This window comes from Rhopilema esculentum, chromosome 16 (assembly GCF_057945365.1).
Source record: "Rhopilema esculentum isolate cy_ngs chromosome 16, ASM5794536v1, whole genome shotgun sequence".
In the NCBI taxonomy this organism is placed as follows: Eukaryota; Metazoa; Cnidaria; class Scyphozoa; order Rhizostomeae; family Rhizostomatidae; genus Rhopilema; species Rhopilema esculentum.
The window spans coordinates 3,400,282-3,428,192 of NC_142830.1; the positions used below are offsets into that span (position 1 = coordinate 3,400,282).

General features: G+C 36.9%; 2 protein-coding genes across 2 annotated transcripts in view; one reads left to right on the plus strand and one right to left on the minus strand.

The window, feature by feature from the left end:
- The first annotated feature begins 107 nt into the window (after window positions 1-107).
- Window positions 108-2,952, plus strand: LOC135682245 (uncharacterized). The gene is made up of 3 exons (XM_065197043.2): window positions 108-1,864; window positions 1,972-2,043; window positions 2,441-2,952. Exons 1-3 carry the CDS (start codon window positions 1,442-1,444, stop codon window positions 2,726-2,728), a joined length of 783 nt encoding a protein of 260 aa, XP_065053115.2. The 5' UTR covers window positions 108-1,441; the 3' UTR covers window positions 2,729-2,952.
- Window positions 2,953-4,273: 1,321 nt separating this feature from the next.
- Window positions 4,274-27,911, minus strand: part of LOC135682236 (integrin alpha-6) — a 33,731-nt gene continuing 10,093 nt past the window's right edge. Inside the window, exons 10-33 of the mRNA XM_089113151.1 lie at window positions 27,719-27,787; window positions 26,855-26,922; window positions 26,080-26,167; window positions 25,121-25,223; window positions 24,171-24,265; window positions 23,477-23,567; window positions 23,031-23,076; window positions 22,701-22,787; window positions 21,820-21,881; window positions 21,272-21,417; window positions 20,492-20,668; window positions 20,246-20,310; window positions 18,889-19,027; window positions 17,366-17,461; window positions 16,939-17,018; window positions 15,960-16,046; window positions 15,458-15,560; window positions 13,621-13,725; window positions 12,189-12,245; window positions 10,905-11,102; window positions 8,564-8,683; window positions 6,945-7,049; window positions 5,591-5,716; window positions 4,274-4,917 (exon numbers count right to left, since the gene is read on the minus strand). Of these exons, the coding sequence (XP_088969277.1) occupies window positions 4,804-4,917; window positions 5,591-5,716; window positions 6,945-7,049; window positions 8,564-8,683; window positions 10,905-11,102; window positions 12,189-12,245; window positions 13,621-13,725; window positions 15,458-15,560; window positions 15,960-16,046; window positions 16,939-17,018; window positions 17,366-17,461; window positions 18,889-19,027; window positions 20,246-20,310; window positions 20,492-20,668; window positions 21,272-21,417; window positions 21,820-21,881; window positions 22,701-22,787; window positions 23,031-23,076; window positions 23,477-23,567; window positions 24,171-24,265; window positions 25,121-25,223; window positions 26,080-26,167; window positions 26,855-26,922; window positions 27,719-27,787 (2,427 nt within the window). The 3' untranslated portion in view covers window positions 4,274-4,803. The remainder of the gene's footprint in view (window positions 4,918-5,590; window positions 5,717-6,944; window positions 7,050-8,563; window positions 8,684-10,904; window positions 11,103-12,188; window positions 12,246-13,620; window positions 13,726-15,457; window positions 15,561-15,959; window positions 16,047-16,938; window positions 17,019-17,365; window positions 17,462-18,888; window positions 19,028-20,245; window positions 20,311-20,491; window positions 20,669-21,271; window positions 21,418-21,819; window positions 21,882-22,700; window positions 22,788-23,030; window positions 23,077-23,476; window positions 23,568-24,170; window positions 24,266-25,120; window positions 25,224-26,079; window positions 26,168-26,854; window positions 26,923-27,718; window positions 27,788-27,911) is intronic.

Consider the following 27,911-nt stretch of genomic DNA (forward strand, 5'->3'; position numbering starts at 1 on the left):
TGTTCCTATAATTAAATTTTCCAAGATTTTTACTAAAGTTACTCTTGTAAAACAAGAAGAATAACTGCGATATCGCTTTCAAAAAGCATGGTCCTGATCCAACACGCCTCACAATGTGACGTCACAGTTGAGATAGGAAATATTAGTTGTCCGATTGATTCATGTGAATCAGGGAAACCCCTGGCGAGAATGAAACAGTAGTTGTCTAGCGCATGTACTGAGTTTTCAACGGCAAGGGGTCAGTGACTTCTTTTATCTCAAATAAAATGGCTGTACTTTAAAGCGTTATACTTAGTGGGAGGAGGGGGCTGCAGGCACGCCGGAGCCAGGGGAGCTGGGGGCTATAGATCCCTCGCTTTTTTCTGGTGAAAACTACCACAGAAGTTTGCCTATTTGTCTAGAGCCCCCTTCCCTCCGCCACTCCAAAATGTGCTCCGGCGTCCCTGGCATTGCCCTAAAATGTAGGGTAATCTTTAATTTTGGTAACTATGAACTTTTATCCGAATACAACCTTCAGTACCAGAGCCTAGGAGTCGTATTGAATAGCAAAGAGATGAATTGAATAATAATGTTTGGTTGGAGGAATTTCATAATAAGCACAACCCCCCAACATTTGTATGACGGGATCCTTGGTTGTATCAAATTGTTGGCCTTTTTTGAGCTGATACTGGTGAAGTTTGTTTGTCGTGTATGTTTCCGGAATTAGGAATAACGATTCTATTCTTACTTTTGGAAATCTGGCTGGCATCTTTGTTTTCTTCTCATCCAGGCAAAGTATCTGTGTCAAAAATATTTCTTATACCTGAGACTTTATTTCTTGTTGGTCTTTTAAATTTCACCCTAAAATTGTTCACTTGTCTGCCTTTATGTATATCAAAGAAAAACAGTTGCTGGTTGGTACTTATTTATTCCTTATTGCAGCCTAAATACCAGCATACCAGGTCTACTTTGGTGAACTTTGTGGGTTTTCCAATCTGTCACAAGTAAAAAGCAATCTACATAGCCTTTTTCGCAATATGTCACTTATGAGAATGATTTTTGCAATCAATTATGAGAATGATTTGAGCCGTCCCTAGCTTAAATGACCTGTCTTCAACTGCCTCCTCCCATTTATATCGTGTTGAATTTAACGTAATGAGGTTGAATGGAGGAGCGCCTGCCATCAAGGGCCAAAGTAAGGGCAAGGAAGCGTAGCACCAGAAAGAAGGAGGGTGCAAGGAGCAAAATTAAGGGAGTTGCTAAACTTCGCAAGGACATGGGATGAAATAGTGATAGGTTGATAATTTGACTTCACCCTATCAATATGACGTCACAATTATACCAGCATTATATAAAGCTGAAAATTTGTTTGCAATAGTTAGTTTAGTGTTCAAATTGCAAAGTGAGTGTGAAATTGCTAAGCATTTTTGGTTTCTTTACATCTGACATCAAAAGTTCAAGCATGCAGTTGGGAAAACTTTCAATATTGCTAGCAGCGGCATGCGGGTCCGCAGTGACGTATGCACTGCAATGGGCCTATGGTAGGTATCAAAATAGTAATGGCAAACATGATAAGATATGCCATTCTTGCTTGGGCGTGTCAACTTCAATAAGCGCCAGGCAAGAGAATAAAGATACGTATACAAACACTGACAATGAAGGAAATGCAATGTGCAAGATCAGATCAACGAACGACCAAGAGACAGTGGCAGTTGCTGTGAATTCCGTTGTACAGAAAAGAAATGGAGATACGAATGAAACCATGAATGCAGGACAAGGACAGACTGCAGAGAAATTCACAGTGTCAAAAAATACATGCCAAGATAAAGGAATATTCGGTGATTCAGATGGGCTCATTAAAGAAAATATCGAAACAAGCCCACAGGTGAACACGTATTCTTTGATAAACTTCTTGTATTACCATAACTTGTCTGCATTATAACATCTAAATTGTACATTTCAGTTCTTAATTGATATAATTGCACTGTTTAGGTCGTCATTAAGAAAGATACCAGGACCTTGGGTACTGATTCAAGGACAAAAGACGTGGACCACTTAAATCAGGTGAGGGCTTCATAAAGGGTTGCAGGCTAACACTACTGTTGTTCACAACAGGGGCATTGATAGAGGAGGTCATTTGTTAATTTCTTTTTATTCGATAGATTGCCTTTAAAATTGTGAAATTGGAAGGATATTTTACCATAAATAGTTTCAAAATTCTGAGAGTGGGACTTCATAGCCCAGTGGCGTGGAAACCGGGGGCCTTTGAGGGGGAGTACCCCAATAATTTGTCAAGCAACATCCCATTGGTTCTCGACTCCATTTGAAATTATATCTTATAGCTTTTACTTTAAAGCGTTGATTTTACATGCACTCCTGCTCTACCATACAATTTGTTACACCGAATTGGCAAATTGCAAAACACACAGAATTGTGAATATACTTCTTGATTCTGCATAAGGACGACTCTAGTTCAAATGGAAGGACGGTAAATAAAATAGCGAAGAGAATCGAGACGGCTGAGATGGGGGTAAGTGCAAAGCCAGAAACAGCTAACAAGAAGCTAGCAACTGAGGAGAGTGGATATTGCCAAGGGGACGAAGATATTACGATGGTTGATCGGCGTTTAATACAAATGTTGATGCAATGCCTGACTGAGATGGAGGAAAAACTCAGAATTTACGAAGGAACGACCTCAAGACCAACACTGCTTCAAAAGTTGTTCCAGCATCCGCAACAACAACTGTAGCAGGAAAACTGTCTGCGCCTTTGAACGCAAAATGTGAAACTATTAGCGGATACCAGCCCAACAGGCAACAGTATAAAAATTAATTTGTTGTTGGGCATCGAATTTTGAAATTGTAGATTGTAGCATTTGCTTTCAGCATTGATTATCTTGAAACAAAATCCCTTTTCGTTTATAGTGTTTCGTTTAGCTATAAAACATGGTGTGTCTTATTTGATTAAAACACAATAACATGTAGACAGTTTAATAGATAAAAATTATGTCATGTTGATAAAACATTAAACAAAAACATCTCCCAGATGATGAAAAGCATTTTCTCATGAAGCCGGCACAGAAAAAAGTTACAACTGAGGAAGAACAAATTATGTTTGTAATACGTGATAACGATGCTAAACACAAATTTATTTAAAAGAAGAAAACATCAATTATGCGTTTAATATACAGATTATTAGACGTAACACATCCAAGAATTTGATAAAAAAGATAGAGTCAAGATACAAGATGGCTTGCAAAGAGGGGGCAATCGTTGTATTTCCTAGAGATTACTCATAAAAACAATCATAAAAGGACTAACACTATGATAAGCGGTGTTCCGTATTAATTACTTTCAGTATTAACTATTATGGAAAGATTAACAGTTTAATTGACTTTGAGGAGCTGCGCAAAACCTTAACGAAGAACGCCTAATTTTTCCCGAAACGATGAACGTAGACATATCTATTTAGGATAAAAATCTGCGTTTCCTAAAGAAAAACGTGAAGATTTACATCAACTAATGTCAATCATACATACATGATTAGAAAATACTTTTAATTTTGGCGAAGTCGGCTCCGGGCAACAGGTGTGTTTTACGGTATGACGTAGGAATCCCCATGAACAGACAGCTGATGTACAACTTTTTTCCCAGTCTTCCGCGTTTTAGAGGGGAAATGGTCTTGCAGTCAACAGGAAGAGCACATGGACTACTAATTCACTTTGTTGGAACTATTCCGAAGTAAGAAATCGATACTAATCTAATACAATCTCTAATATGCTATAAATAACAATAAATAGAAAATTAATGATCTAATTTTGAGGTAATTATGATCACAAAAGTCAAGGCTATGTAATTAAAGTATGAAACTGGAAGAAAAATAATTAAAAGTTTACAGGTTCTAAGTAGTCACTGTCACCACTCCACGATTATAAAACAGTACACAAATTTATCGAAAGTAAGCGCTTCTATAACGCCTTTTTATGCTTCTCCGATAAATCCAGTCTAACAAGAAAACCCAAGCATGGATTTCTCCTAATGCTTTTAAGCCGGATATTTAGTAGTAGAGAGGGCCTCCATCAATTTTCCAGCATCAGATTGAGGTTATGCCGAATTCCGAATCGAGGCTAACTATCATTTTGGTACACCTGCATTTGGGATTTCGTCATTCGAAAATAATCTCATAAATGTCTGGTTAAAACACGTCACAACGTTGTTTTGACAGGTATACTTCGACTACCTAAAACATCTTAACAACAGGTATAACAGATTTCCAAAAAAAACACTAGCTAAAGTATCTCTTTGATCTTGACAATAGCTTTTAACCATTTTCGTTCTAAATGTACGTACTTGACAATCATAACAAGGTTCACGTTGAATCTTTAATTAAAATTAACGCATTTACACAGTACCGTGTTTGCATGCTACATTTCTATACATTTCTACCTATAAACTACCCTGCCTCTTTTGATGTGTATCCAACCTTACTACATATCACTTCAAACCTCAATGTTTATTCTTAATGTATTTTTAAGATAAAAACAAAGGATAATAGAAAATTAAACAGTTAAATTTTTAAGTTCAGCGAAATCGGAATACTTCGTTATGCATTAGTCAAATATTTGTTTACTTGAAAAATATAGTAAGCTTTAAAAGATGTACTGCAGCAAATGGATGAAGCAAACAAAAACAGCTGTATACTGAACCTACGTCTTCGAACGGCTAAACAATTTCCAATGAAGTGTGAAAAACTGTAGCATGTTTCTGGCAGTTTCAATTTTTGGTTGGGATTAAAAGAGAGAATGCATGGTGATTTCATCCACAGTTATTCTTGATCATCCATTGCTGCCTTTTTGTCCAGTAAATCATCATCTTCATATGCTTCGTGCTTTTTACTTTTCCTGCTTTTTGATTTATCACCTCTTTTGAAGAATCCAAGCTTTAACAAAGAAAGTTGCCATATAAGTTTACGAAATTCACAGCAAAAATGAAGAATACTGAACAAAACTTAAATGAAAAGGGTCTTCCAGTTAAGAAGGTTCGATTTGAATAATAATGAAGAATGCACATCAAATGGACCATACCGACGGTTCAAAACGAAAAATTCGCTTTCTTCCATCCCGGAATACTAAAAGCGATGTACAATATAATTTTGGAACAAACATTTTTTGAGCCCTTTCCAGTTTCGAAATTCGGGGTGCATCGACCGAAAAACAATTCTCGGAAGAAAATATTTTATCTCTGATACGAATCATGTATTTGCAACCAAAAGAAAACCTGCTGGATTGAGTGATCTGCGATCGTCTGCGATAAATTGGGAAAAATTGTTTCAGGGTGTATGGAACGTTTGGGAAGAAATTGAAACATTCGCGGAGGAATATTACGATCTTGGAAGGGAATCAAAAGACTTAACAAGAAATCGAACGGCTTGTGACGAAATCGAAAGACTTGCGACGAAATCGAGCGGCTTGCGAGGAAGTCGAACGGCTTGTGACGAAATCGAGCGACTTGGGACGAAATCGAACGGCTTGGGACGAAAATTGAAGGACTTGGGACGAAAATTGAAGGACTTGGGACGAAAATTGAAAGACTTGGGACGAAATCATTCTTACCTTATACAAGCCAAACACAAGTAAAGCGAGCAAGATGATTCCTGCAAGAACAGCGAGAACTATTTTCCAAACTGCCACTCTCTCTTTCACAGGTTTGGGTGCCTCAGAATACAACACTGTGAATACCTAGTGAAAGAAATAACACCAACTTGATTAACTGGTCACTTCTTAATGCAAAATACTGCTTAATTGGATCACCTAATGGCCTATCATAAAACGTACAATCCACTCTGTGGTGGAAAAAAGAGCTGCGATCTTTAGTTCTGTGTTTGAAATACAAAGGCAACTCTTATAAAAATGATCAGGCCATTAAAGGTTGTATTATAAATAATTTATGCGCAAACTCTGGCATATCAAGGAAACTGTATAGTATATGGTGAAGCTTGGCGACAAATGTATTTTTTAAAAAAAACTATCGACCTTGAGCTTGAGGCTATAGAAAATTGGCTTGAAATCGTATGGGATCATTAAAGAAGGCAAAGGACAGAAATGCCCGAGACGTTAAAGAACTAAATCATGGGGCCTGGTATATATTCTACACATAAAGCAAAAACTTAAAGAACTAAACGATGTTTTTCCTTGATACGAGGCACCATTACTTTAAAAAAGTACAGTGTCGCTGATTTTAAGAACTTCAAGTTGTAGCATTGCCCGAATGAGGTCCCCAGCAAATATTTCAGCAAGTAAAAACAGCCTGATTTTTCAGTAAAAACGACGTTTGATTATGGTGAATATAGAAGCCATATCTTCAAAAAAAAGTACCCAAATGTCTTATTTCTTCGGTGTTATTTTTCAAAATTCGAAGGGTAAATTCATCTAGCCATGTGGGGTCCAGGCACGATCATTAATGGGTCAAAAATGAGTGCCCGTGAAGAATTAGAGAGTCTTAGAAAGAAACACAGAGAAAACTTTTTTATTGTCAATCATCATTTTAGCAAGCGTAAGATAGCTGCTATCTGGGTCATTATGGAGTGTGCTAATCACTAAGGAGGGGCTATAAAAACATAGCTTTACAACATTACGTGGACCTAAACTTCATCACAACAGCAAGCTAAAAAAAACAAGCGTGTAACGTCTCACTTTCTGCTTGAGCGGGCATTGAATATCGCTCAACGATACCTCTTAACAAAAGAAAATTGATTGACGTTTTTGGTCGAATCAAACATGACTGATCAGCGCTGAACAACAATTCATTAGCAAGGTAGCCAAAAACTGAACATTCTACTCGACACTGGTCATTCTTCAAGCTAGTATAAATTGGGAACGGGAAGCCACGACTTTCAATCAAATACAGAAGTACATTAAACAGTTTCATGGAAGATGCTATAGGCGGACAAAAACAAAAGCACCCTACCGAGGCTTTGTTGTTCAACATATTTGGATCGCTGATGTAAGAAGCATTGGAACCAACTGCGACGCTTGCATGAGATACAACGCTTAGTGTCTGAGTTTTGTAGTCCTGAAAGAATCATTTTATTAGAAATAGAAGCTTTGATGTTTCCTAATATCCTACAAAAAGGAGACTGCAGCTGTGCTATATACAAATGTCTAAACAAATTAATAAAAAGACATGCTATGTTAGAACTGTTCTCCGTGCATTCAACGCAACCAGCTGAAAACAGTATCCTCATGAATACTTGAATAACGATCAAATTGGCAGTATATAAGCCAAAATAATATAAAATATTAGCTATAATAATATAGTGTAAGAATAAGAAAATACTAAGAAGAAAAATAAAGCTTAGAAGGCTAAGAAGAAGTCGAGTTGACATTTATCTCCTCAAGAGAAATCATAAAAAATTCTAAAATATGATACGATGATCATTCAGCCCGACCCGCAAATATTTTGGGTCTGTTCCTTAAACTTGACTTAAAATATTTCTTGCATCGCCAATAAATACGTTCACAGGGTTCAGATATGGGCGTGGTCCCATATTTTCCGGCAGCGCCATTGACTTTTGCCCAAAGTTGGGCGACGCCCATTTTCCCTTTTTGATAAGATTCACGATTGCAAGATTTAATTTCAACAAGATTGAATGTAATTTCAGCCTGATTCCAGGGCATGTAAGAAAATTCAGTCTGTAACCAAAGCCAGAAGTGGTCATCGTGAATTCTAAAAGAATGATTTCGAGTTCTCGCCAAACAGAGGAGTTTAGAAAATTTCTTAAGCTGCATACAGCAGGAGATAAGCTTACTGACTGTTGCAAGGTTTGAGAAAATGCATGCTATACATATTATCAAATAACAAACAAGGCAAAATGTTCAAATATTCAGCAAATGTGTCAAGAATGGATAACGATAGACAAAACCTCTCAGCATATATAGCAAACAGGCCTAATTATCAAAAGTGCAAAAAATGGGACATGAAATAATCTTATCCCATTCCCTAAAGTCTTAGTCCATTTTTATCATGATAAAGTTCTTACTCTATAGCGGTTGAAATGAGTTCCAATGACTTCGTGAATTGGGTTCCAAAAGGGTTCCTTTGTTTGTTGCAAAAACAATCGAGGACAATCGATTGCTACAGGTTACTACAGGGTTCGCCATGGTTACTACAGGGTTCCTTTCTTAAAAAATACAATATGGTACAAAGAGCTGTCATGGCTACGACAGGGTTCCTTCCTTTCAAGGAATACACTATGTTACAAAAGATTACCATGGCTACGACAGGGGTCCTTTCTTTCTCAATACCATATTTAGAGAGCACCAAAGGCTGTGGAACAAGAGCCCATTTGGCGTTAGGGCTCGTTGCGATTTGATCGAAATTAAAGGAAAATCTGTTGTTATCTGTCTTAATAAAAATTTGACATGGCTCCAGAACCCTTGGAACCCAGTCTGGATCCGCCACTGTCCACACAAGTACCTTGCCTTGAAAATCTAAAATTTGAAGACGGTTATTGAAATAAATGAGCTGACATAATGAAAACACCGCGCGGTAGAAATCGTTAAGAGGAAGCATGCAAGCGAACGTACCATGAGTAATGTTGAATTCCAAATCCTGGCACTGATTAATATCTGGACTCCTTTGCGGCTTCGGAAATCATCGACCTTGCATGTGAAAGACGTGCATTTGGCTGTCTTTTTGCGGCAGTCCTAAAGGAGACCACACATAATCAGGAAAAAAACATTTTTACTCGCACTCTAGCTCAAAATGTATCCCTGCGCACAAAAAACCGGGCGTCAACAATAGAAAAATAGAAGGTTTGATATAAGGTCGAACAGGGATACGTGATGACCAATGTTGTCATTATTATTATGACTACATTTGTTTTATCATTGTTTATGGACACGATCTCTATTATATATTGAACCACAGAAAATATATCTAACGCTCTACGATTAGTATATCTTTATCTGGTGAACATAGCCAGTGGTCCAACCTCCTTCTAATGGAGAGGTTTGACGTTGTGAATATCTCTGAAATCAGACTAAATGTCCTCTTTATTATCATTTTTCAAGATCACAATGGCATTGCAATGGTTACAAATTTGTGATAATCATATCACGGTGACATTACTCACCGAGTGATAATCATAATGGTAGCTAGTGGGCATTTGCAATAACGAAAATCAATACGACATCGATGAAAATCTTATCAAAGAATCACTCCAACTCCTCTTTCTATCAACATGCCTGTGGCAAGTCTACCTTATTAGGTAATAGATTCATACCACTTGTTCAGACTTATAAAGTTCGCTGTTTGCAGCTCTACGCCCTATCGCCAGTTCCCGCCACGAACTGACTCCGTTCTTTGCACCTAGTAATTACTAGACACGAGTTTAGTTCGTAAACCGCTAGGATAATTCTTGATAACACGTCCCACAAAAATACAAATCCAACACTTTGCTACTGCGAAAAACAACAACAGCTGAGTGCAATCAACTAAGTTTCTTTATACTTCGATTTTTCTCATCACGCGATTCAAAAGTGTAGCTGAAAAATTTGTTGATCCAATATAGAGCTAATTTTGCCTTTTGTACAACAAAAATTTCAAAATAGTACGAAAACGCAAGCACGACACAATGAAGCGTTTGTACTAACCAAACGCGCCATTCCTCTTTCCACATTACTTTCGATCCGCAACTGGATACAAATTTCTCCTTACATAAAGTACAAAAATTTTCAGCGGATAAAATTTCGGACAATAAAACTCGGTGAAAATATCTTCGGACATATTTTTGACATTTCGAATAAATGAATTAGTATATTTTTGAGATTGTTATTGAGCTCTTGAAAAACTTGGGAGAAACTCTGAGTACTGAAAATATGATATTGTTATGAAATTTTCGGTACCGAACTTTTAGAGACGTTGACTGTCGTTGACCATTCGAACGATGATGATATTAGTCTTTTGGTAGATCGATATTTTTAAAACCTGACCTGCTAACTTTCGTTTCATTTTGTCTGGTAATGGGAATATAGATTCAGAAACCACATGATTTGCTTCAGTTCATTTACATTGGGTATGCACAGTTTATGCAATAAATTTTGGCATGAAAAACTTTCGGACAACTCTAAATTTCGTACAAATAAATTTCGGACAATTCTTTGTCCGAAAGTTTCTCACTCTGAAAATTTTTTGCACCCTTCAGATTAACATCTGACTTTAATACTTTCGAGGAGTCTCGGAGATGAAAAATAGTTATGCTTCTTCCTTTTACAACACGGTACCTATAAATGTGTTAACAGGGTGCCCATAAATGGTATATTACAACACGGTACCTATAAATATGTGAATAAAGCTAACAATAAAATTAGGACAAAGAAACAAATAAAAATAATCCTGAAACGCTTTCTATTTCATTGGAAATCCTAAAACGATCTTCCTCAAAGCAAAGTTTTTCAGTTACAAAAAAGACGTACTAAAAGAAAAGGTACTAAAATAAAGTTTAAACTTTAAAACTAATAAAACTGTTCTATAATAACGTGTTTTGTGGATTTGATAATCATTCGGAAGATGCTGAAATCTAGGAAGACTGTTTTCTATCACAAGTTACAGTGCTCTTATGAATGTTGAGGTTTTTCATCTAATTTCCACATTTAAAGGAAAAGCTCGTTAAGGCATTTTCATTAATAAATATCATATGAAAGATTGTAATGAGGAAACCCAGCCTGAAAATGGAACTGCAGTTACAAATTTTGAATATCTAGCGCTGTAGATGCTATTTTTTCCTTGGGGGTTTGTGCTCGCCAAAATGGCAGTAATGCTATGTTTCCAATCAATAATTCATTTTGTACCTATCGTTCTCAAACAACAGTGCCCCCTAACTATTCTACCTTTCTTACGGTACTGTTAGTACCACAAAAAACTTACCAAGACTTTGCCTTCCATCTGTACTCCCTTAGAAGAATCGCTTACATCTGTGCTTTGACCAGCGGGAGGTTGATCAGTGGACTTCGTAGAAGGTGTCTCTGTTGTTTCATTCACTTCCGAGGCATCTCTTCGTCGTCTCTCTAATGTTAAGGCTGCTGTTGCAGTGGCATTAAGGTCAATCGTCGAACTGGTAGAGGACTGAAGAAAAAACAACAGGAATAATATCAACCAAAAATATATTTTGCCATTCGCGTTATGCAGACGTTGAAAAACAATACGGTGACAGAAAACTGGCAAACTTGCAAACACAATGCAGACATATCTTTTAAATACAAGAAAAATGGCTTAAAAACGATCTTCAACTCCTATACAAAGGAAGAAACTTCAATGCAAAACACCAGACTGTAATAGACTTTCACACTGTTGGAAAACGTTTCTAGGCCAATAAATAGAATTTTTAGGAGGCTTTAAGACATTGTCTCATTGCAACACATGTTCTTGAAGATGCAGATTATGCTTTAAAATGAATATGCTTCAAAAATACACATGCAAATTAAAGCGAAAATTGCTCCTAGACTACATCTCCCATAGTGTAATCCAGTTTGGCGTCTTTTCGATAAATGTCAAGTCTTTATTAATAATTTAGCTCTCAACTTAGAATGTGCTTTTGCCACTTGTATGACATATTTTCCACCTCTCTAGCTGCGCACGAAACAAAACACCCAGACTTATCAGAAATATCAGCAGTGGTCTAATGGTATGCGACAGATATTCCCATTAACAGCTTTGAGAAGACGGCAAAAGCAAGTATCTAATGATTCCTTATAAAGCTATAACTAACAGAAACTTGCTATATTAGTTTTGAACATCGTACGTGGTATAATTTCTGTATTGTGCATATGAGAGATACTAAATTACACTCACAGCATCATTATTTCGCTGTCTAGACGTGATACATAGAAAAACCTTGATACTTTAATTTGGCAACCAACACAAACACAGCAAGATTCTGCCACAACAAAAACTAAACATAGGTAATTCACAGGCTAAAGACACACAACTGCATACATCAACTGAAATTTTGATGTCTACAAAGACATATGTTGGTACTTGAAACCTTGACATAATAAAATTTGTGCAAAAAGTAATTAATGTCTTTTCTTACAAACAGGTGTTTTCAAACACAAGTTATGAGAAAATAAATTCAATTGAACCATCTGCTCCGAGTTTCACTTGCGCAATCATTCAAGTATATTCACATCGTTATCTCACGATTGAACTCACCTTCAGGCGTAATTGGTTTTGTTGACCACGTGCAAAGGTGCATTTTGCTTCAGATGACTAAAGTGAAACAAAATGCAATAACTGAGTTGTATGGTTGATAGAAAATGTTGTAGGAACGAATGTGACAGTTGCTGCAGTGAAACTTCATGTATAATGTGCAATACGTTTTTAACAAGTAATGCCAAGATTAATTAACAGAACGATTTCATTCTCGTTTGATAGCCACCAAATGGAAATTACATTAAACTAGATTAAATTTTCTCTTTATTTACTGATTAAAAACCAAATATCGAAAGCGTAACGCTACACATGTTCTTAAAATAAATCTAAAAAAACTTTAGACAAATAGTTGTTTTTTCTATGCTTTACCAGATAAACATGGCTTAAATGTCCCTTATCTTTTATTCAAGAAGCTGAAGAACTTAGCATGCTGTTGCTTTTCATTGTCCTGTAATTATTGTGCATTATCATATCTAATAAGGGCATCTTCTACCTTTCGTATTTAAAAACGTACAAAGCATCACACTGTACTACAAAATAAAAGCTTAACAAATAATATTTTCCTTAGATCTGCTAAACCCCACTAGCAGGATTATCTGCCCGTGCCCTTATACTGTTCTATGACACGAAAAAAAAACACCCCGTTTACACTGTGCCGGATAAATTTTATCCGCATAAAACTTGTTCGGGTTGATTTGCGTTTACACTGTGCCGCACAAATTTTGTCCACTTTGCCCTCCCGTTTACACTGTCCCGGATAACTGCAGTCACATGACTTAAATCATGCACAGAACGCCCAAAATGATGTCTTCACTGGGCAACAAAATAATAACAAAATTCCCGCCAACGTAAAAAGATTTCATTCTCTTTTCAGAATCATCTGCTTCTCTTTTAGACCAAATCCAAAGATATTGTCAATACAAATTAGGCCTAGTTTGTTTTAATAGTTTGTTCTTGAAACAAAATGACCCTGAACTAGCAACGAAAGTAGAGAAAGCTGACAAGGATTCCAATTTTACGTGGACTGACGAAGATACTGCACTTTTAACACGAGTGTTTATCGACTACAAGGCAGCCAAGATGGCGTAAGGTCTTGATTGGGAGACAGTGAAAACTAAATTGAATGAAATAGCCAATCGCTTTCGAGCAAGATACAATGTGGATAAAATTTATCCGGATAAAACCGTTTACACTGTACCACATAGCTATCTGAACTAATTTAATCCACTTTCCTAGGTGAATTAATTTTGTTCGGATAGCAGCCGCTCTCAAATTCGTGCTGATGGCGTGAGTCTAGTGTAAACGCGACGCCTACCTGAACTAATTTTGATGCGGATGAAATTTATCCGGCACAGTGTAAAGGGGTCTAAAAAATACCATGGCTTGACGTTATCAGCAAGAAAACAAAATATTTTCACAAAAAAGTTCAAACCTGGACGTCCATTAGATAAAATAGATGTTTTCCGGATACTGTTTCATATGGCCAATGAATGGTGATAACGGCACTTGGGATTTTGTCTGGGCCGTTGTTTATAACCTGACAAGGCAAGCGATAGAATAAGCACAGTGACTTCACCTGGCAAAAATCGGCTATTTCCAAAATTGAGACAGTAGTATGTAGTAAATGCTGGAAATTTTTTGCAAAATGGAAACAAAGAAATGGAAAAAGTCATTAAAATCTAGTTGACCCTTCATTCTTTCAGCCGAATTTTTTTGCCTTATAATTTCTAAGATCTTAAATTTCTTACGAGACAATTCTTACGAAACCAAGTGTATTGCTACACGAAACTAGACGATGCCAGAGGGAGGGGTGTGTTCACATGTCTAAAAAGCGATACAAGAATTGACATTGACAACAATAGTGTTCTTAATGTTATTTTTTTAATTACATCTAATGATAATGGCCTGATGATCGTATTAAGCAGGAAACTCAGAGTAACAGCTTAGAACCCTCCTGTTCTATACACCAAAAAGCCTCTAACGATGATTGTATAAATGCTTGGCTAATTGGATACGGTCGCCCTATACGATACGGCCTCTGCTTTAGTGTCCCTAAAATGAGGCAGTAGCGAAACAGAGGCTCATGGAGTAAAATCGTTTTTTGTTCGCAATGGCGTAGTTTCGAATTATTCGCACATTACCGGGGAACCGTTATCTTTCGACAACTCAATAGGATATTGTACAGAAAGGTTTTAAAAGAGCTTGTTAAAACAATGGAACACCTAAAGAGGCGTTTGACCCAAGGAATAATTGACATACAAAAGCTTCGGCAACGTCATGGGAGCGCTGATAACCAGGTCCTCGAGAGCGAATATCGAAATGAAACAGATTTATACAAAAAAGATGTACTCGAGGCGTACATCATGTTACGGCGGCCTATTGCTTCCATGGAGGAGAAAATAGGATATCTAAGGAAGATTGGCGCTGCCTCGTGGACAGGGGGGTCGGCCACTGCAAAGTTCACTTGCAAATACATATCTGAGTTTCTTTGGATTCTTCGGGAGCCGGACGAGCCGCCACGGTTGAAGATAGCATTGATAAAAACTGTTATTGAAATAACATGGCTTAACGATGACGTAAAGGAACAGTTCCTGCACATGAACATTTTGGATATACTGTACGACATAATTGACACCGAGGCTGTTAGTGATACTGAAGTGCAGCGATGGGCAGTGTATGCCCTTCTTTGTCTTGCTACTGGTAATTACGGCCTACAAATACGCATGCTACAGTTTCCAAATCTGCCGAGGCAGTTGAGGAGGCTCTCCAAGGAAATATGGGTTAACTGGAGTAATAACGAGGCACACAAACTATGCGAGCTGCTTGATCTACCTGAAGAGACAGGGGATGAGTCAAGTGACGAATCTGCTGCTGATCTGTGGTAGAATTTTAGAGACTGGACAATATAGGTTTATTTCACAGCCGTTATTTCTAGACAAACAAAATGACTTCTATTTCAAGTTTCCAGCACGCATGATCCTGCCATTTCACGCTTTTCCAGCACATAAGAACCTTAAGACTAATATTGCCAGGAATTCCTTTTAAATTTCCTGCTCGTAGTTCTTTTCAAATTCCTTTTAATTATCGAGCTTGTTCGGCGACAAAAACATTTCTTTTTACTAAAATTATCCCTGAAATTATAAATATGCTCCCATCCTCCTGACAAATTAAAAATTCCAAAAAGGCATATGAAATTGTTATCAAGAATAATAAAACCCGATGCATTAATTAACTAAAGGACTTAGCAAAAAAATAAAAGTATAACATACAAAATATTGATGTTTCACTTCGTGACCAGCTCCCCTGTCTTCCTTTATAGCACTCTCTCCAACAATACTTCCTCCATAAAACTCACGTCTCGTGATTGCTTTTCTATAGATTGGTGTATATTTGATAAGAGTTATACGAAAAGCATAGCAAGCAATTAAAGAACGATGCCTACATACACAAAGCAGTGACGGTACAAATCTAACTTAGGGGTAAATCAACAATTTAAAAAATGCATCTAGTATAAATAGCTCTAAACTTTTTAATCTTTATTGCAGGACTTTTAACAAATACTTTTATCAATCAGTGTAAAAGGATTCACATTTGGTCATACCTGTTTGGTTGAAAAGAGAAGCTGTTATTTCGCATTTTTGTATATGCAAATCATATGCATTGTGCAATAAACTTTTTTCGTATATACTATAGACCTTAAAGTATTAAACAATTACAAACAAAAGGAATTTAAGTTACATGATATGTTTGTTGTCTTCAATTGGCACTTACCCTTGCAGATTTAAATCAGCTTTAGCAACAACTTTCAATTGAATATCCATGACATTGTCAAGATACGTTCCGTCTTCAGCATTGGCGCTAATTAGAAATATACGTTTGATAAGAAGACTACCATGAAAATAACCAGCGATCAAATGGGAAAGACACATTGAAAAAATATATAACCACTACGAAAGACCATTCTCAGGCACCGCGGAGCAGGGGGGCTGGGGGGGCTTTAACCCACTTTTTGCAAAAAAATGCCAAATATTAAGTATCAAACTACCAGAAAAGCCTCTTTTTATACGGTTTCAGCCCCCCCCACACTTTTTTTGACCCCCCACTTTTCTCAACGGTGCCTGATTCTAATCAAATATTCCTCTCCAAAGATTTTCAAAAGGTTTCCTCACTTGTCTTTATGTTTCCAGCTAATTATATAATTTTCATCTCCCCATCACTTTTAGCCAAGCCCTGTTAGTTTCATTATTAACTTCTTAGGCCATCTTTTCCGCATTTTCCTTGCACTGTGCTATGATTTCTCACATTGATCCTACCTCAATGAGAACCTTCTCATCGAATGGCAAAGCCCCAAATATCACTTTCTAATATACTTCAAAGCATGTGAGATTTGTAAAAACAGAAAAGCAAACAATCCGTTCCTTCAAAGTAGCTTTTGCTTCTTAAATGATACATAAGGTAATACACAACCCCTGATACATGACATTTATACATCGATATAGGAAACACACATCCCTTGATACATGACATTTATACATCGATATAGGAAACACACATCCCTTGATACATGACATTTATACATCGATATAGGAAACACACATCCCTTGATACATGACATTCATACATCGACATAGGAAACACATGCGCTAGCTCGGAGTTGCAACTTTGTGCCGTCCTGTTCTATACACTAACAGCTCTGCCTATACGGCATCGAGCACTTTATGACAGACCGGTAAACAGTAACTTTCATTACCTTGATACATTGATTGACATTATCTTGTCATCTAAGTCACCGGACAGCCTCTTGGTATCCAGAACGATTTCGATCTTTTCCTATCAAATAACAACAATAACAGAATTAGAGACTTGGCTTTAACCAATTTAGATAAAAAACAAGCAAGTAATATCTGACGGCTGATTCAAATAAAAATATTTATAAATAAATTCAAAACCTACAAAGATTGTGCAGGATAAATTTTTATTTTCATTAACGAAGGTAACTTTCAGCAGTAAACGCAAATCTATTCTACATCTCTGACTGGCAGCATAATTTTCTTTGTTTTACTTCAATCTTGCGAATGCTAGTTTTTCATTGCACTTCGGCTAGTGTTGCTGATAAATGAGAAACCTGAATTGACACATGGCAGTCAATTACTTGAGAAATGGTAGCAGAAGAATACCTTAGCTTTTGATTTGATCTCATTGAGGACATTTTTGCACTTGGTCCTTTGCTTTCCACTGGGCAGAGCTACGGCATCTTCACATAGCTTGAGGTCCTGCGTTATAAAGGTGGATGAATATATCTTACGATTTCGGCATAAACATGTCGCTGGAAGACGACAGTTCTTCCTAGTGAGCGAAATATTACAAGAAGGAAAGGTCAAATTACTGCTTGGTATCAATATTTGAGTATCTTATTGAAAGTAACACCGATAAATTTTGGAAGTTTCTCGTGCGTTCTAAGATGACAGCAAGGTACGCCAGGAACTAATGAGAATCGTTTCGAGGATCGAAGACTAAACGGATTCTATTTCAAAACAGTGATTCTGGTTATAAATTCTAGGCTCTAGATTTACAAAAACAACTACTTTCCCAGCAAATTGTATCATAATGTCAGTGTATTCATTAATCTATTGCTGATAAACTACCTGTTTCAAAAACCATAAATTTTTAAGAATTATGCAAATAGCACAGGAATTTTTCGTGCAAAAACAATTTTATCTCAATACACTCATTTTTCATAAGAAACAGAGGTCGGCGTTGAGTATTCTATATCCATAACGCTTTAGGAATTTTCAACAGTCGTTGCTGTTTGAGAGTTTCTTAATTATGTTATTAATTTTAATATTCGGGGTCCTATAGAAAATCTTTCATGCTAGGAAAACTTTCCAACTGTTGGGAACGGTTCTAACTGCTGCAGACAAAGACAGTTGTCAATTTTTCTGTTGTTTTCAAATGCCCCTTACATTTTTGTCAAGAGATTTGCTTGCGTTCTAATACTTTACTTAGATGAGGGAAGTATATTTTATTCTTTTTGTCTTAACATTTACGCCAAGCAGACAATCATATTAATGGAATTCCACAAAATTTTTAAGAGAAAATTCAAATGTTTCCTCCCTTTTTTTTGCCTCGATTACTGAAGATACAAACTAAAAAACTAGAGTAAGATATAAGAAATGGTACCATATCGTTTTGCAATACACTCATTTTTTTTATAAAAATCAAAGGTCGATGTTAAGTACTCCAGTTTCTTAATGTTCTGGAAATTTCAATACTCATTTTTTCTTTAGAGTTTCTTAATTATGATGTCATGAATGATGTTAAGAAATGCTCGTGACCTTTTTTCACGACAAGAGATTCGCTTCCGTTCTGATGCTCTATTTAGATGTGGGAAGTATATTTTCATCCCTTGTGTCTTAAATTCTAGGCCAACAGGGCAATAATGTTCTTGGATTTTACAAAATTTCGCTGTTCTCAGTTTTATCACGATTTAATAGTTTCTTAATTCTTTTGCTTCGAGTACTGGAGTTTCTTAATTTTTTCTGACTGTCCGTCCAGTAATTGTCTCTTATATCCAGTTTCTTATAAAAAATGAGTGTATTTGGGCTGTCCTTTGGAAAAGACTCTCAACCAAAGGAAGCGTTTGAAATGCTTTAGAAACAGTAGTGAAAATGTTAAACACTAGAAAGGGACTTTAGCTCACCCCATTTGGAAGCATGATTGAACTAACACTGATCCCTTTTGGAAGGGTTACCATCACATCTGTTTGGAATGCAGTATCTTTCCCTTTGTTTTCGATGGCTGCGTTCAGTTTAACGTTGACCTTTCCTAAGCGGATGGTCCTGTGAAATCATAACAAAAATATCCCCTTCAACACATTTCGCGGCTTCTTGATGACTTAGAATTTTATTTCTTACAATGAATCACATTAATCCCTCTAATTTCTGAGAACCGAGAAATTTTGATGACTTTCTCCGAATTTAATTTTACACCACCCGGTTTTAAATACCATAGGAATTAATACAATTAGCTCCGGGATATATCAAGAAATTGCCTTCAAACCTGCGAATATTACTCTAATTAATACAAAACAAAAAGCACTGGGATTTATATCTGGCATTGCCCTGAAGCAAATTGAGAACGATTTTCTACACGCAAAAGGAATTTCCTGGGTAGTGAGAGAACCCAGAGGATATGCTTACTAATCTATATAGATTTCTAATTGGTAGAATGTGGGTTAATCGTTGTCCTTTGGCGCCTTCTTATTAAGTTTTTAAGTAATCTGATACCAATTTTGATAGGTTGGTTACAACATTTCTTTCAGTCATGATCTTCTCGTATGACACTAAGAGCCCTAAAGTGAAAAGTTCACGAATGCGAAAAGAAGACGGGAAATTATTAAGGAAGTGGTTAACTAACACAAGAAACCATGTAAAAGATATATTTTAATTACAACGGGTAGGAACGGGTCTCTAATCAAATAAAGGGGCTATTTTCAGTGTCTGTGAAGAATGAGAATATCCTGTAGGCGAAATTCCTATGAAAAAAGTTGGTCGCGGTCTGCAGAATCCTCCCAGCCAAGCGTTTATGCTTAATGAAGTTCTCGGTTGGGTTTAAACAGGAAGCCTTCTATTTTCAGAGTTTTTATGCCACCATTTTTATCCAACTATGTTTTAATCAGCTAACATCATTCACAAACAAGATGGACAGCATTTTTGTTTTGTGTAACAGAATCACATCTAAGGGAATATATGCAACGAAGGATGGTTGAAGAAGATATTCCAGGGCTATTAAAATAAGGGAAGCTAAATCTGCATAACAGCAAAGAAAAAGGCGTTTACCTATATTTAAGGGGACTAAAATTATTGAAAATTTCGTTTCTCCAAAACAGTTGTATCTGTAAACATCCGGGACTGAAAAGAATTATCTTAGAGGCTGCAGCAATGTAGTGATGATGAAACATTCTTGAGTGGTCGTTTACGAAGAGAGGTCATGTTCGTTTTAATGGCTGTGGTTGTCACCAATGCGATGAAAATGTTGCGATAGGATAATGTACTTACAAATTCTTGCTTGCAATTATCATGAGGTCTGGCACGCATGGGTCACAGTCTCGTTTGAACTGAATCTAAAAAAAACACGAACAACTAAGAAAACATTGTGCAGCAAGAGTGTTTTTCAAGTAGGAAAAAGACACATGTTTGGATGTTGGTATTCTTTAACCCGAATAAACTCATTAGAATTAATCAAATAATTACTAAGTATAAGTGAGTTGCAACAGACAGTTAACAATTTAGTGGAAAACTTACGAATCCTTTCTCAAACAAATGAACATTCTCCATATGCAAATCGTGAAGATCATGGGATTCCAAAATTGGCCTGTTGTCAAGTGACGTCACGACATCTTTAACGGGAGGTACGTTTTTCTCTGTCAGTTCGAAGGAGAGTGATACGCGGACATCAGGAAATGACTGGAATTTGCCATCCTAAAAGAAGGTTTTGATTAAAATATCATCGATTAAAGGACAAAAACAGTAGAATTAAGAAAAGTGCTGGCCTATTGACTGCAGAAGGGCACTACTTTCAATGTTTTATTAGACAAAATCACCATACTTAAACTATTAGCAACTGTTATTAGGAAGTTTTGTCATACTGGGGGAGGTTTATGCAATTTTCTGGAATTTGATAAACTGACAAGATCAGGCTTATTAGTAAATAAGACATTAGAACAAAAATCAAAATTAAATATTTTTCATCGGCTGTATCAGTATATTTTATCAAACAAACCACTGAGACCTTGAATATAGTTCAAACTTTATGATTGCATCGAAATACTATTTTCTTGTCCAGCCTTGCGAAGACGTGATCGGGATCGTAAAGGTATTATGCATATAAATGGGATATTTATCTACAGTAGCTTGAGTACTTCCAAATCTGGCCAATGTGTTCTAATTAGGCAAGTGGACCTCCGAGTAAAGGGCTCTGTCACAAATGTGTACCTTTTAGGCTCACAAGTAACATGTAAAGGCATAAGAAAAAAATGCGACTTTGGTGTTCGCACTGGATGTGACCTCGATTGAGTTGTTTACCTTATCACGTGACAGATAGGCTGGCAATCTCTTCCTTGAAACAACATTGCGAACCAAAATGACCTCTTCCGCAATGTTTGTATCCTCCTTGGAAAACCTGATTCTTGGTGTACGACCGGGATCCATGACAAGCTTTAATTTCGCTTCTGCAAAATGATAAAACAATAAGCATTAACCAATGAGGCTGGACTGGAGATAATTTTTAGGCATGTCGGTATAAGTTGAAGTCAAGGCGTTGGCTTGTCAGTGATTGTGAAATCATCATCGCTGTTATACAGTCTTACTGAGACTATTTATAGCGACACTATAGTGGAAAACGATTATGCAGTACAGAAAGTTTCATTGTACAGATTCATACACGTTGATGAAATATTCTCAGTAACCTCTTCCCCTCTTTTGATATGCTACATCCCCTCTTCTGATATGTTTTGTTATGAAAACAACGGGGCATGATTTCTACTGAAAGAACACGTTCTGTCTAAATGCAGTTTTTGTAAATTCATTTATGCAAAAGATTTCCTGAGAAACTGGGAGTCTTAAGTTCATACCTATGTCCGATGTTAACCGCTTCGATCGCTCTTCGTAATAGAATTCGACGATAATTTGAAACCTAGAAAATATCATAAGTAAGTCTGTGTTAGAATAGTTCAGGCGCTTGTGCATAAAACACAGTAAATATAAATATTTACCGTTTCAAAGAAACAGTCAGATATCATCAGATGATCTAGTTTATATCTTGTCCTCCTAATTGGCCCTTCTAACTGGTAAAATGTTTATTCCATGGGTAGCCAAAAAAAATGAAAAACATATTCGTATACCAAAGCTTGTAAGAAAAAGATGCAAAACAGTTTATCTTTTCTTTAATATATAAAAATCGTGTTTGAAAGTTAAGACAATAGTGATGTGTCACCACCAATCCAAATTGATTTTATACAATGCCTTTGGCAGCCAAAGGTACCTCGTCTTGCTTTATCATACGGTCTGTAGGCTCAACATGGCAGTCTGACTGATGTGACTCATGGCGTGGAGGCAGTCAGGAAGAACGTGCCGCTCAGGAGGGGAGAGGCATAGGTCCCAGTGAAGCGTAAGATCAGGTAGAGAGGGCGGAGGTTCGCGGGGAATCGTAGGCCAATTATGAGAAAAATTCATTCACAAAGAGAGACGGATAGAAAATTTATCTGCCAATTGGATACACACATAAACAGTATTCTTCCATCTTCAGCTAAAAAAACCTGAAACCACATTTTGCTTTCTCCTTTTTCCAATTCATAATTCAGGAATAGAGGGTGTACTTTATGAATGCTACCAATAAATATTGTCAATCGACACAGTGGATGCCAAAGAATGGTGAAAGTTATTTTCATACACAAATACTAACTGAAGCATGAATTGGTCAGTAATCAAATTATGAAAAATGCGAATAGCCTACGTTTGATCCTTCGTTTTGTAGTCCTCCGGGTCGATTTTCGCTGGTCTTGTTGTGATTTTTGAGACTATTTTGATGACTGGTCTTGACCTAAATAAAATAGTGAAAAATTATAAATTTTAGCGCAGAATCTAGCTACTTGAATTAGTATCATTGTTGAAATTCATGGCGCCGATTTTACATAGACCTGTTTTGAAAGGTCGAAGAAAAGAGGGAAAAAAAGAAAAAAAGGAAGCACAAATCAAAGGCAAGTGGAAATACATATCCAGATGCGGATCAAAAGTAACGTGAAATTAAGTATGACCACACAAAAAAATTCGGATGGGCATTTACCTTATCATTGCAACTTGGTTCGAAACAAATGCACCGACAACTATATCTAAAAGCAGAAAAATGGAGTTGAGCAACAGAACATGACTGATGGCGAAAGTCTAAATTGTAACAAATCTAGAAAATCATCGCCTCATGTCAAGAGAGATATAAAAAATTAAAGGATCTGGGGAAAAGTTTTGGCTAAACCATCAGAACTTCATGCGAACAGAATAATCTTTGTGTAATCTTGCTGTAATCTTTGTGTATTCATCATTTAGATTTTCATTATAGTTACCAATCCAAGCAAGCTAAACAAATCCATATTGAACTACCAAAACAAAATAAAGCAGCTAGGTTGTACGCAACGTCAACTTGAGCATTCTGTGTTTTCTACAGTACCTAATTGTCTATAAGAAAATATTGCTTGTGAAAATAGAACTAAAGAGTAGTACTTTAAGGGAACGTACCATTGTATCCATTAGAATCCAAATCCATTCCGCCAGCCAAAGAGCGGCCAAAGGCTCTTAATTTACTATCAAGCACTGAGGCAGCAATTTTCTATAAATGGGCGGAAGTAACAGATAAGGCGGTAGAACTAGGAGACTGATGTACAGTGGATTAAAGGTGGAGCCATAACTCTAGTTAGAAACAGTTACAAAACATAGGAGAATGAAAGTAAGATAAGCACCTAAACATTGGAAGCCCTCTAACCTATAGATACTTTCAACCAATGGGAATGTACTTCTCGGGGAGAGCGTGCCAGAAAATTATGAAATCCTCTGTTTCCTTATGTTCTATACTTTTCCAGAAATGATTATATCCTGAGGCGGATACCTGGGGGGCGAGGCCCCCCCCAATACTTTAGAGGACAATGGTCTTTTATTCTAGAAAAAGGGAAATGTGAAGTCATCTTATTAAAACAATAGGCTTACCCCCTCCCCAATGTTTGACCAAGCGTCCGCCCCTGATTCTTTCTCTCCTACGGTACTGGTTACACATATCATCATCTTGCCTTTTTGATGTACGACTTTAGCTCGTGTATTGTTCATGTCCTTACTATGTCTTTACAGATTACTCGTGTCCTTACAAGTAGGGTGTCTGAATACAGAGGGTGGTTTTAAGCGATTCCACTTGTCGTGATTATGAAAACAAAACACTTACCTGTGTATACTTGGCCGAGAAACCTTTCGCAGTGCCCATGTAAACATAGACAGCTCCTCTAAAATCATTCTCATATGGAGCACCCACAACAATATCTGAAAATTGAGCAAATCAAATATTACTTTATTTTTATATCAATTAGGTAAATCCATAAAAATTATAAAAAACTTCATAATAGTTGAAGAGACAGTAAATCAACTCGAAGCTGAAGGCATTGTGAAACGTGGCCAAGAAATTACAATTGTTCAATGCCCCGAAATCATTAAAGCTAATTGCTAAAATATGGCATTCTCCTAGATTTTACTTAAATGTTAATAGGAAGGAGCCTAACATTCTCGAGATTTTAAGGAATGCTTGAACGAGCTTTCATAATCAGGGGATAAACGCTTTTGAGGAACGTGTTTAAGTCGTTGTGACTCGCATAGATTTCGTCACGCTTTGCCTTTGAATTACGTCATGACTGATGCTTAATACAGACTTTTAGCATACAGTATCGGAGATATGCTGCGCTAAAAGCTACTTGCGTAGCGAGAGGTCAAAATATGCATTCAAAATATCATGAAACAAGTGAATCAACAGGTTCCATCTTTCAATCACCAATCAGTGAGTGTGATTCCACTCATACGTTCATTTATTGGCTAAAATTGATTAACTGATGGTTTAAGCTACTTTTATATCTGCCGATTGTCTTTAAAGAATAAAGCCACTCATTCGATTGTAACTGAGCGTTTAAAAACGGATTCGAAAAACGAAGATATTTTAAGACATTAAGCTTGGGGCATTTCAAAAAGATAATAAGCGGCTCGCAACCCTTTCGCAACCCCTTCGCAACCCCTTCGCAACCCCTTCGCAACCCCGCGAAATTTTCTTCATGGGCTCAACTCAAGTATCCAGTTTACTTCTACTCGTATCACAAGTAATCTGCAAGTAATACGAAAATGACAGCCTACCGTTGTATCCATCTAGGTTGAGGTCACCAGGAGATGCGATAGAAGCACCGAAATTGGCACGAGGTACAGCCACAGATAGCTTGGTGACGAGTTTCATCGATGACTGCGAAGAAAAAGACATACAGTAAGAGCAGAGTCAGGAAAACATTACGGTCGCACGGCCACTGACCGGAGGAAGGTCCACGAAAAACAATAGAAGCTCCTATGACACACCCAAGGCACGCCCACTTTCTATTTTTTTGTGAGGAAGGTAGGTTAACAACTTTTCTGGACTCTGCCCAAGAGTGGACTGCATTGGTAATATGGAACGTAGCACAGTTCAAACAGTAACGCGACTTTCGTTACAGCCTGGAATCAACCAACTTCTACTTACATTGGAGAAGACATGACGGCGGGAAGCAAATGAAGCCGAAATACACTTAGACGTTCGTTTTAAAGATAAACGGGAAGCTTTCAGGACTTTGTGGAAGCATGTTCATATAGATTGTGATGGTTTTCCACAAAGCGTACTTTGCATGCGTTCAAGATTTAAACTGTAAGACCATTTTTTCTAAAGCAGGAAAATTTATGGAAAAGAAAGACCTCATTTGCAATTGTTGTGAAAAAAAGTTTTGAATTTAATTTGACTCACGGAATACATAAACTCTTTCATAATTGACGCCATTCCTTTTTCAACTATTTCAAGCATCCCCTATTTCTTGAGATCTTTTATCTTAAAGCTATAGCAATCCAAAGAACTAGAAGTTAATTTCTCACAATACCAACTCCATCAATACCAACAAAAAATTCTGTCAAATTGAAGGTATCCTTCCTCTTCAACAAAAGATGACGTCAAATGTCAACGCTCATTTAAAGGGAAAGTATTGGATAAGGTTCGTATAGGCAGTTCCCTGCAAACGGAAAAGCAAGAAAGAAAGTTTCCTTGGATATGCAAAACTATAAGAGAAAAGAAGAATCACCTCAGAAGCTCTGCTGTACACATAAACCTGACCCGACTCAGCAGCTTCGTTTTGATGAAATGGTGCTCCAACCAATAATTGGTCGTAGCTATGGAAAGCAGAATTGAAAGTGAATCACAATAGATATTAAGCTGGTTATAATGCAAGTAAAAATTAAACCTTAGTTTCATAAGGCACTATTTTCTAGACAGTCTGGCTCATAACTTGCATATTTTGTAAAATAAATCTTCACTTAAGACAGCTGATATTAAATCACAAAATAAGCTTAAACAAAAGGTAAAGAATCATCTAAACGAGCAATATAGAAATAATGTTAAAATAGTGTACTATCTACTGCATGCAAAATTTGGTCACTGCTGCTTAAACTTGTCTCACTTGGTACAATGTTTGTTTTCAACCACGAAGCAGAGGTTTATCCTTCTCCGCTTCGAATGCCTGAGTGGATTAGAAACTCCATATGTTTGAAAGAAAGGACTGCTTCAAATAGCAAATCTACCGCTGAGGTAACAGAGCTTTGTTGGGCCTTGGTGAATCAAATGTTTCACAGCTCCTATACTTACATAAATTAGAACCCCAGCGCCCACTACCCCACTAGGCAAAATTGTCTTCAATTTTTATGCAATTTCAATAACAAACGCAATGACATAACCAGCAAAAATTCTGTCGGCGGCCCCTAGCTGTAACAACCATGGGCTTAGCCGCTGCCAAAGACATGAACAGTGGGCTTCAAAGCAATGGTCACGCCTCAATATTAATTTAAGCAACCGGTACCCACCTGTTACTGCTTTTTGCGCCCGGCTTGTGTGTGCATACTGCGAATCCGAAAGCGGATGTAAACTGAACCTACGAGTCAAAGACGAGACTAGATAAGTAAGCTTACTTGTAGCTGACATTTAAGAACGCAGCCATTGTTTATCAGAAAATGCAATCATAATTTGATGTTGCAACATTTGTTATAGATAGCCCCTTCAAATTAGGCTTGCAAACGAAGCAAAGTTTGTATTTTGTGGAATCGGTGCTGGGTCCCATTACATTACACATGCTCATATTTATGTCAAGGTTTTTATTTCAAGTTTAAGTTTGAACTTTAAAGGTAAAATAAACCGCCGTGCTCGTTATGGAATAAATTGAATTCACAGTGTGCCTTGCCAGCCTACTTTAAAGTAGACCTAGATAATAATATTATAGCTCTGGGTCATCTTTCGATGTTTTGTAGTGTCATTAGCTTTTAGGATTTATGACTTTCCTGCTTTTGACTGAAATTATTGCAGAAAAATTTTGCTCGCATATCAGTGACTATGTATAATAATGAGGTTACATTCAACAAATTTTAAGCTGTGGCTGTATACCCCTATCCTTAGTACACCAAAACATGCACAGGTCTGCCTATACAACTTCGAATATTATATGGCAGATCCATAAAACCGTAATTTTCATTGCACGAAGTTTATATATCGGTTTCAATATATTTATCAAAGTTTTATTATTGGCACTGTCAACTGTTAATGCAGGATTTGCAGAGACATTAAAAACCTCGAAGACAAAGATACTTGGTGTTCCCAAAAGCAAAGTGTCAACAAAGAGCAAGATTTCCTCCGACTGCAGCAATTAACGAAACAGGATTAACGAAATAACTTACCTTGTCATCAGCTAATGGTAAAGTTATGATTCGAGAAACATTGGTGCCGCTGCGTTTGAGAATCATGACCTACAATATACGAGGGTCCATCAATCATACCTCACTTCTCTAGTCTAGTTTGCATTAGCATGACAAAGGCGAATTTCCTTTTATTCTCATAAAAACAAACGTGAAACAACCGTTTCAAACATAA

Excerpts from the sequence above, each read along its gene's own strand:
- LOC135682245 (XM_065197043.2), top strand. The coding sequence starts at position 1,442 with ATGCAGTTGGGAAAACTTTCAATATTGCTAGCAGCGGCATGCGGGTCC. Across the intron at positions 1,865-1,971 it reads ATATCGAAACAAGCCCACAG|GTCGTCATTAAGAAAGATAC; the intron begins GTGAACACGTAT and ends TGCACTGTTTAG. Across the intron at positions 2,044-2,440 it reads ACGTGGACCACTTAAATCAG|GACGACTCTAGTTCAAATGG; the intron begins GTGAGGGCTTCA and ends ATTCTGCATAAG.